The 10811-nt window shown below is 33.8% G+C and overlaps 1 protein-coding gene across 1 annotated transcript; it reads left to right on the plus strand.

Annotated features, from left to right (window-relative positions):
• Window positions 1-298: 298 nt before the first annotated feature.
• On the plus strand, window positions 299-9367 carry LOC125057561 (nose resistant to fluoxetine protein 6-like). The gene is made up of 9 exons (XM_047661329.1): window positions 299-411; window positions 1236-1323; window positions 2864-3030; window positions 3959-4144; window positions 4874-5053; window positions 6707-6857; window positions 7581-7764; window positions 8509-8651; window positions 9082-9367. The coding sequence occupies exons 1-9, from the start codon at window positions 308-310 to the stop codon at window positions 9259-9261; spliced, it is 1383 nt and encodes a 460-aa protein (XP_047517285.1). The 5' UTR covers window positions 299-307; the 3' UTR covers window positions 9262-9367.
• The last annotated feature ends 1444 nt before the right edge of the window (window positions 9368-10811 follow it).

Consider the following 10811-nt stretch of genomic DNA (forward strand, 5'->3'; position numbering starts at 1 on the left):
TTTGCATTATGTTAAAAAGTAAAGACGGCTGTTATTAACAACCGTAAAATGACGGCCGTTTGTTAACGGCACCGCTTTTCTACGAAACCTAAGCTAAACAACCGTAAAATGACGGCCGTTAGTTAACAGCACCACTTTTCTAGGAAATCTAAGCTTTAGTAATTATTTAGAGCCCTCGATTATGATTCTCTGTATGAGACGCTCAGATTTAAAAATAAACTTTTTATACTCAAAGGGCGTGGAAACTGAAAAGCGTAGCAATCTATCTATAAGGACTGTAATTATTTTTTCAGGTAATAAATATTTGATGGCATTTTCATTAATGAACAATTGGAAGATCTTGTTTGGTGACAGATCTAAGGCAAAAAATGACGAGCGTATGAAAGATTTAAACAGCTTGGATGGGATAAAGTTAGTGATTCATACAATACACCTTCACCAGAATCACATTCGTTTAGTTATCAAATGCATTATTTAAGACATGCGTAATGGCGTTTAAAATATATTAATAGTGATAATTAAATAGATTTTATTCAGTGAATGTAATTATGTAAGATTCGTGTTAATTTCATCATCATCAGCATCTTCTTTTTGTCCTTTCTGGACGCATTCACTGGAAGCCAACTTCTTTGACGATGTCGTCAGTCTATTCGGTGGGCGGCCGAGCGGGCTTTTCTTCTGCCGAGGTCTCCATTATCTTCTCTCCAATTTATATTCAACTAGCTGGCCTGGCGAACATTGTACCGCCTAACAGTCGATTACTAATAAAATACTTATTCTGCTATTCGGGACACTTCACCGGTCTAGCTAGCAAGATAAAAAAAAGAAAATTGATAAAACAACAAATATATTATGTCAAAAAATAAAAATTTACCTTCCCGGAACCCCTCCACTAACACTTGAACTTTATGTATTAAAGTTCAAATTGACTTTTAAGTATTATTACGAATATTTTGTATGGGAATATAGAAAAGTGTTGTTTTTAGACTTTTTCACTCAATTTTTTTTATTTTTCTCCGTAAGAACCATCCTCGTACTTAAAGGTATATTATTAAAAAAAAATCAGACAAATCGGTCTAGCCGTTTTCATGTTATGTCGTGACAACGGAAAACGGGTTTCATTTTTATATATATAGATTAAAAAGTATTCTGTATCTACTAGTAACGTGTAGCGTGCCTGCAAGACCAAAAATATGATAGAACCGAGAAATTTTAGAATTCTTTACTTATTTCAGAGTTATCGCAATCGAGGGTGTTATATTTGCACATGTTCTACTGTGTTTTGTTTACACTTACACGGACAATCCTGAATATGTGGAAGAGGTAAGATTAATTTATATTATAAACAAATAACAGGTCTATCAAAAATAGTAACAAACATCTAAAGGTCGGCAGCAAAAGATTGCTTAAAATAGATAAAGCAGCCCGTTGCTCTCTTAATAATTGAAGTGATCTCATTGTTCTGGTGTAAAATAGATAAAAAAAACAATTTTGTATCGCGCAGCCTCGACATATACAGCCCACTATTTATGCCTTGACTTGTTTAAGCTATCACCGAATATGCTTCAAAGGAGTATTAAGAATATCTATAGCGCTAAATCACCTGCATCATGAGCACAGCTCACATACACACCCTCACTATCACACCATTCCCCATTCCCACATTCAACGTCGAATTAGGACCTGAACCATCGAAGAAGAGTAAAATGGGATAGCCCCATTCTAATAACTGTTTGATAATGTAATTATGTCGAAGATTACCTCATCAGCAAGTTGTTTGTGGAATAGGCATACTGGGGATGCCACGTAAAAAATATGTGTGTCCATAGGCGAGTATCACTTGGTGAGCCCACCCCTTTGGTTTGGTTTATATAACATTTTTTGGCCCGTTAACACTTTTCCCCCTTACTCTTAAAATACTTAACATGTTATTTAATTAACTCTTTCTAATTAACTAATTAACTCTCAATTTATTGTAATTATAATTTAAACTTATGCCTTTTTCCTATAACAAGACATAAAAACTAATACACACCATTCACACACACATACAACATTTTATAAACTGTATGATTATTAGCTACCATATCATTGTTTAATTTTTCAAATAAATGAAATCAATTACAGTAGAACCTCTATAAGTCGAACATCAAGGGAGACGCCAAAAAATTCGAGTTGTAGAGTTTTCAACTTATGGAGGATTTCGACTTAGGCGGATTTTGATTCGACATAAAGAGTTTGAGGTTTATTCTTATAAATTTTGAGAGCAAGCAAACACATGTTTCCATGAGTCATAAATGTATTATTGTATACTCCTAAAATGTTTTCTAAGAAACAATAGTGTACTCACATTGTCGGAAAGTTCTTAAAGTCGGTAACTTATTTTTGTTCGAACAATAGAGATAATAAATTCCAAATGATCAAGTTGTAAAGGTTGTAAAATAAAACGTTCCTATGTTCGAGATACAGAGGTCAAATTTAATTTTTCGAGTTATAGAGTGAAAATATGTACCAAAATGGCTTGGAGGGACTCGGTGATTATTTCGATTAACAGAGGGTCAATATTTCAAGTAATGGAGGTTTTGGTGTTTTAAGGGAAGGGAACAAAACATTTTTTCGAGATTTGGAGGTTTTTGACTTATCGAGGTTCGACTTAACGAGGTTCTACTGTACAAAATAAACTAATATAGCTTCTAAAACATCGGCCATCTTGTTTTTCAAGAAAATTAAACCAGAGCCCGAGGTTATTTAAATTGTGTATCCTTTAATAAGGTTTAACGATTTAATTTTCTATATTCATCAGATAACTTTTGTAGCAATATCTTTGTCACATATATTATTGATGAAATTTTTATGCTTCCAGATGTACGATAATATTGGTTGGAAGATAGTATTTAACTCACCGCTGTGGATACAAGCATTTTTCACGATGACTGGCTTTATCACGGCGTATTCGCTACTCATATTTACAGAGAAACGGGAGTTATCAATCGGGACCTGCATGTTAGCTATTGCACATAGGTGGATGAGGTACCTAATACTTAATTAAATACTAATTAACCTACGCGGTTTTATCTATGTTAAATGCAGTCGTGATGCCTGTAATAGACTATCCCCAATGCGACTGGTCCCTGGGAAAGCTACCACCATATGAAAAACAAAGAACAGGACATTAATAAAAATAAAAAGGCCCTCCACGTCACAATAATTTAAATGCACTTTCAATTTAAGATCATCAAAATCTGAAAAATGCATTGAGAAAAAAAAGAAAGAGAAATATTGAGGAGGCTTTTGCCCCAAACGGGGTCATACAATACTAGACCGCTAAAAAAACTAACTTAATTTTTTCAACTTTTACTAACTCAACTAATACATTAAGAAATGTAAACCAACCTATATTTGTATGGATTCATTAATAAAGCTCTATTAAATAGACTATCACAAATCTCCAATTTTTTATCAATCTGTTTTCCATTTGTTCCTGGATCCATACACAATGTAAACCTATATATAAGCTACCCAAACACGCACTTTCTTTGCCCAACGCTTTTTTCCAGAAGAGGCCATTTCATCTTTAACCACTTTAAAGACAAAACTTTCACAAACGATCCAAAACTTCATACATTCTTAAACAACAGTTTTTCAACCTATCCTATGCTGAAACGGAATGCATTCTTATAGATATTAGCAACAGTAGTTTAATTATAAATTGTATGTTACGTAGAATCATATCAAGTAGAGTTAATATGTCCAATGGAAGAGACTAGCGGCCCACACAGGGAATCATGCTAGTGCACTTTCTGTTTTAAGTAAACATCCTTTAATGTTTATACATACTTATACTTTATTATTAAAGTTTCTTTTATTCTTTTTTTTTACATTCAATCTAAACATACATACTGATTTTCTACGTTTATCATTATTTTCTGACGAAATATTTGTGTTGTAATTTTCTCAGGTTGACACCAACATCGATGTTTGTGATATGGTTCTCAATTGCTTGGTACCCTCTCATGGGATCGGGGCCGCATTGGACCTGGGTCGTTGACCGGGAATCCCAAGATTGCTTGGAGCGTTGGCCGTACCATTTGATCCATATACAAAATTATTTGCCCCTTGGAAAGTTCTGTAGTGCACAAACCTGGTAAGTAGAGTACTCTAAATTGTTTATCTATACCTCTAGATCTTGATGGATTTTAAATGCTAGAAATGCACTCACGAGCGCTTTGTCATTGAGAGTGTCCATGGGCGGCGGTATCACTTAAAATCAGGTGAGCCTCCTGCCCATTTGCCTTCTGTTCTATAAAAAAGATAAAATAGATCGTTGAAAGGCCACGAAAGACACTGACATAGAAATATTAAAAATAAAAGGGTGCGTGTACTTATGTACGCGCGTAAGAAGTTAAACTTCTTTGGCATTATTAAAAATAGTTTTTGATTGCATGCAAATAATTTATTACAATTAGATAATCAAAGACTGGAAAAGGAGTCATTATAGTCAATAAAGTTCAGTTTACATTTGAAAAATTAAATAAATAAATATGTGTTATTATTCTCTTACATTAAGTGGACATTCTATTATTATTCGAATGTTGTTTTTAAATTATGTCCAATGCCGTAGCATCTTCCATGGGCAACTTCATTCTGTTAATTTTGTGTAACGGTGCGCACACATCGTAAAATTTCACTCTCATCAATTTTTCATAACGCCTAAAGAAGTATAACTTCAAAAATTAAAGAAGTTTCATATAAAAAGAATATTTTTGAAAATTCTGTATACGTACGCTGTAAACAGTTTAAAAAAATATTTCATAATTGTAATTGTAAAAAAAAACAAACAAATTCTTACGGAATTATTTTATTTTTTATTCAGGTACATCGCAACGGACTTTCAGCTGCATGTCTTTGGAATTCTGCTCATGTTCGTCCTCCTTCGATTCCGCCGACTCGTATTTCCGGTATTGACAACGATATTGGTGGTTTCTGCGGCCTGGACTGCTTTCGACGTTTACTACTATAATCTTCTCCCTATAATTGCCGCACAAAGTCCTGAGTGAGCATAACTAACATATATTAAGAACTTACATATGAAATTGACGTTTTTTATGGGAGGAACCAAAAGTAGATTTTTTTAAATAGAATATATTTAATTAATCAAAGTATGTACCATTGCTGTATATGCACTTTTGCTATCTATTAGGTAGTTTATTGAAAACCATTCGGATGGGAATCAATTAAATATTTGAAGGCGATTTTGACTGCCCCATCAGAGTTGAATTTTTTACCTTGCAAGCGGTTATCCAAATTTCGAAAAATATGGTAATTTGTTGGAGCTTAGTCTGGGAAGTACGGTGGATGTTTTAGACACTCCAATTGAAGCTCCTCTTATTCGGTAGCAGTCTGTTGTGCAGTGTTGTCGTGAAGCAGCAGTGGCCTAGAGCGATTGACCAGCCTTGGTTGTTTAGCAGCTAGCTCTTCTATCATGGTTTGCAGTTGCTAACCTAATAATAAGGAAATATTTTTGATTTTTGAAGTAATACTTCTTTAGGCGCGTTATGAAAAATTGATGAGAGTGAAATTTTACGATGCGCGCGCACCGTGACACAAAATTAACATAATGAAGTTGCCCACGGAAGATGCTACGGCATTGAACATAATATAAAAACAACATTCGAATAATAATAGAATTTATGTTACACTTAATGTAAGAGAATAATAATAAATAATTATTTATTTAATATTTCTTTTTTTTTTTTTGTAAAAACAATTCACACCAATTGACCGAGTCCCATGCTAAGCTGGTGAAGCTTGTGTTATGGGTACTAGGCAACGGATATACATACATATTATAGATAGATTAGACATATAAATACATATTTAAACACCCAAGACCTAAGCACAACACCAAATGCTCATCACATCGATGTTCGTCTTAGCCGGGGATCGAACCCGGGACCCATGGATTCGCAGTCAGGGGTACTAACCACTAGACCACTGAGTCGTCTTAATCGTCGATTCGTAGTCGTTCAAATGTAAACTGAACTTTATTGACTATAATGACTCCTTTTCCAGTCTTTGATTATTTAATTGTAAATAATTATTTGCATGCAATCAAAAACTATTTATAATAATGCCAAAGAAGTATAACTTCTTACGCGCGTACACGCACCCTTTTTTTTGTATGGAAATACATTTCAAGATCATTTTATTTATTTCATATCCTTACAGTGTTTTATTTATACTGCGTTTCACTCTACGTATGAACACTATAAATACATACAACCTACATAGCTATTAAGATCTAGTTTTATGTTATGATGGCTGCCCCCGCGAACATTGTTTCGCATTAATATATTTTTTTTACTTAGCCTACCTTTTTAGTAGTTTAAAAGTAAAGTTATATATTACAAATGATATCTACACAGATAATTATAAATAGTTTAGTTTATTTATATATTATTTTTAGATTTGTTGTAACCGACTTTGGACAGAATTCGGTTTATCAACAGTCCGGGTACTGTTAATATAAGTGAACAAAATATATAAACAAATATATCGGTGACATATTTATTTTAACCGTTTAAAACTTGAGATTAATAATTGGGGGATAATACCCCCTAACAATTAATCTCAAGTTAATGTAATTATTTTTTAGTTTCATGCGTCAATGAAAGAATTTTCCTTTCCTATATAAAATATTCCTCAGAGTACTTCGCACAATATATAAGGATTCCAAGATACAAGAACTTATATATCTGCCAATGTGGATGAACTTAGCGGGATACGCATGTGGCATCGCGGTGGGGTTCATTCATTATAATAATCAGCAAAACGGTGTAAAACTCAATGAAAATAAGGTATTTTTAATTAATAGTGGCAAACTTTTAAAAATCTGGTTTAATTTTCTTTTTATTAATTTTTAATTATTTTTATTATTACTACGTAGGTTAAGAAAATATTAAATACTGTATATTTGATTCTTATGTTTATCTTTTTAAACGATTAAGTACTTCCTATTAATAGACGCTTTACAAATACGTCGCTCTCCGGCGAAGAGTCGTTTTATATATAACTAGCTGATCCGGCAAACGTCGTTTTGCCATATATATCATATATAATAAAAAATAGGGGTTGATCTTAGAGGGTTGAAAATTAGGGGTTGTATCTATCTTTTAATGCTGTATCATAAATTTTTTTATTTTAAAATTAAAAAAAAAAATTTTGGGTAGGACTACCCTTAACATTTAGGGGGATGAAAAATATATGGTGTCCGATTCTCAGACATACCCAATATGCACATAAAATTTCATGGGAATCGATCAAGCCGTTTCGGAGGAGTTTAACTACAAACACCGCGACACGAGAACTTTATATATTAGATATAAGAATTTTTTTGATAAAATTTTTATATATGTGTTAATTTTGATATATGTGTGTATAGAGGTATGGTCTATTATATTAACTAAACGGATTTTTTTAAAGATTTATAAGACAAGGTGAAAAACAGAATAACTCGTAATGAAACTATTCTCAGAAAAAGTGCCTTACAGTCATTCGTACAAACGATTATTTGGTTTTAGTGGTTTAATATCTTCAGTCAGCTTTCGTTGAACCTGGTGAACGTGGTGATTTTCATCGGCATCCCATTCCTGGGTGACAGGACTCCGCCATTGTGGGCTTCCGTGGTCTACGCTGCTTTCGACCGAACTATTTTCTCGTTACTGTTCTCTATATTCCTCTTGGGGATTATTAGTAAATGCAAAAGTGAGTACTTAAAGTTATTCTACATTTATTTATTTCGTTATTTCTATATAAATCTCTGTTTTATATTTGTGATGGTATCTATCTATCCTATCGATTTTAGTGTAGGTATTAATTTGTTTATTCGATTTAAGAAAAGAACCATTCAATGAGTGATAATATAATTTGAGTATAAGGTCTAAAAATCGTTAGAGTATTTGCCCAACGTAGGGAGTGAGATTCATAAACAGAGACTTAGAACGCACTGTGACTCCAATATGTCAAAATCCAATACGTTGGACTGTGAAGCGCACCAATACATCGATTCTGACCTGACGTGACGTGACGTGACCTAATACGGACTCGCCTGTCTACCTGCAGCGAATTGTATCTTATTTCGGCCATGCAATGCGCAGAGATCGTGGTTGGTAACACGGAGGGCTAAAGATCACGTGGCCATTCACCAAGCAGATGACGGATCAAGAGAAAGACTCATCGTCCTCAAAACTGTACACTGTCATAAGAGAGGCGCTGGACAGAAACCGATGGAAACAGGTAGTTCGCTCCAGGTGCTTCGTTGCTGACCATGACGTTGACAAATGAGCTGCCGATTAAGGAGAGAGAGTCAGACTGGACTCTTCGTCATCTTTTCTTATCTCCATTCATACTCATTTCCATCTTTCCATTGCGTATTCGCAAATCATAAGTCTGTTGGTCGATTGATAAATACCTACATTATATTATATTGGTAAATAATATTTTTTCCAGATCCATTTCTGACTATATGCTCATGGCGAGGATTCCATTTCCTCGCAAGATTGACCTACTGCGCCTACATTTTACATTTCACTATCTTACGTTTGGCCATCGCATATAACACTCAACTCGGACATACATCCATATTTGGAATGGTAAGTTTCACACATAATTTTTCACACATAATTTTTCACAAGTATAATGGCATTATGAATTTAAACGATAACTTTTTAGCAAAATTTATTTTGAGGTTAGTAATGAGATCATAGCTGGAAAATTGTTTCAAATAAATAATTAAGAAGTACTAAACGTTTTAAAGTTAGATATATGTTATATGTGGCTAAGAACAGTTATCTTCTAATATACTTTAATGATACCAGCAACAATTTTAGTATGTTATACTTTGTTCAAAAGCGCAATCTATACTAAAAGAAGCCATAATAATTGCCAATCTTTGTAACTAAGATATACATATCTATTTCTCTTTATAGGCTTTGAGTCATATAGGATTAATATATGAATAGAAATAAAACAATTTTTTAATTCGAAAAGGCCATTTGGATTTCACGTATTATATTTTTACAGATATCTCTTCTTATATTGGGTACGGTTCTCACATACATTGTGAGTATTCCGGTGTGCCTGCTCATCGAATTACCAATCGCGCAGTTGTGGAAGGCGTTACTGTCCAACATAGTAAGCTCATCAATCCAAGAACCTAACCAGAAGAGTTTATCCGAGGTCAAAAGTCAGAATGAAGTTTAGAACGAATATCGACTTTAAAAAAGCTGTTTTAATTATAGTATTCGTTAGTTTATATCTTCTAAATTGTGTTTACTTTGACGAAACTATCATGTACTTTAAATCGCGCAATAATAATGTTTAAAATAATTTATTATGTCGTCGGTAAAATACAATATTGACGCTATTTGAAAATAACCAATTATGCATTTAGTTTTTAGTGAAAAAAACTTATTTTTTCTTAAGTTTTTTAAATATAAAATGTTGTATATCTATATATTATATTATACTAAATTGCATATATTATTTAACAGATATTTACGTGGGGATTTTAAAAGGAGGCTTTTTAGCAAGAAATTACATTTATCTACCCGAGTAAAAAAATAATAGTGGCACGGATTTTCTAAAATGTAGATAATGTAGCAGAAAATAATAAGATAAACGAATAAAAATTAAATATAAGCATAACTTTAATATGCATTACATATAATTAAATAAAGTTGTTCTCAATTTTGTGGTATTGATATAAACCTTTTTTTTAAATATATAACAGGGGCAAAAGGGCAGGAGGCTCACCTGATGTTAAGTGATACCGCCGCCCATGGACACCCACAATGCCAGAGGGCTCGCGAGTGCGTTGCCGGCCTTTTAATAATTGGTACGCTCTATTCTTCAAGGACCCTAAGTAGAATTGGTTCGGAAATACTTTAGTAATCAGCTGCTTCCATATAGTGGTGGTGCGCGGCAAAAATTGTCTTCAAAGACGCTAAGTTGTGGACCGAAGGACGTCGAGGTGATACCGAGCGACCTCACTGCTCCAAAGATTTCTAAACATTGGGAAGCCACAGCCCCGCATTCCAGCCTTGCGATTCTGTAACTCACTTTTCGAACTCACATTTTGATAAACAATTTAAACTACAAGCTCCCACCGTTTCGGAATGCCAAATCATAAAATGACTGCTTCACGACTGATTTGAGAGCGACCGTTGATGCGAAAACCGCTGTGTGAGTTCGAAAAGTGAGTTACAGAATCGCAGGGCTTGATTACATGGGTGACTGATTCCTCTGCGCTGAAACAGCCTCAGCACAAGAAGTTCCCCGATACTAAGATAGCTATGACAACCGCAAACCCCACTGTATAGAGATTGCTAGCATTGATTTCTGTTATGAGCTTGTTAATAATTTGAACAACTGCTCTGAACACACTCCATCGACAGTTGTTCGATGTCAACGCCAAGTGCTCCGGTACTGGCCGTGGCTGTGTACCATGGATTGGGTTAATGCCTAGTTTTTTTTTTAAAGAATTGATTCTATACAACTCAGTCAATTACGCAATAGCAGTTTTGAGTATATAAAAGTATAGTAATTACTTATTAATTTATAGCATAATTTAAATATTATCATGTGGAGATATAACAACCGGATTTTGCTATGGGTATTACTTATATGGAACATGAACACGAATTAGTAATTTATAAACTCAAGGATGGGAACATATTAGAGTGACATTTAACTTCCGCTCAATTTAGGCCTACCAAAGTACTTCAACCTTGAACGATATATGTGGGTATAAA

The sequence above is a fragment of the Pieris napi genome, chromosome 16, assembly GCF_905475465.1.
Source record: "Pieris napi chromosome 16, ilPieNapi1.2, whole genome shotgun sequence".
Lineage (NCBI taxonomy): Eukaryota > Metazoa > Arthropoda > Insecta > Lepidoptera > Pieridae > Pieris > Pieris napi.

Coding starts and splice junctions, on each gene's coding strand:
- LOC125057561 (XM_047661329.1), top strand. CDS start 308: ATGGCATTTTCATTAATGAACAATTGGAAGATCTTGTTTGGTGACAGA. Junction 1,324..2,863: donor ATCCTGAATATGTGGAAGAG/GTAAGATTAATT, acceptor TTATGCTTCCAG/ATGTACGATAATATTGGTTG. Junction 6,858..7,580: donor TAAAACTCAATGAAAATAAG/GTATTTTTAATT, acceptor ATTTGGTTTTAG/TGGTTTAATATCTTCAGTCA.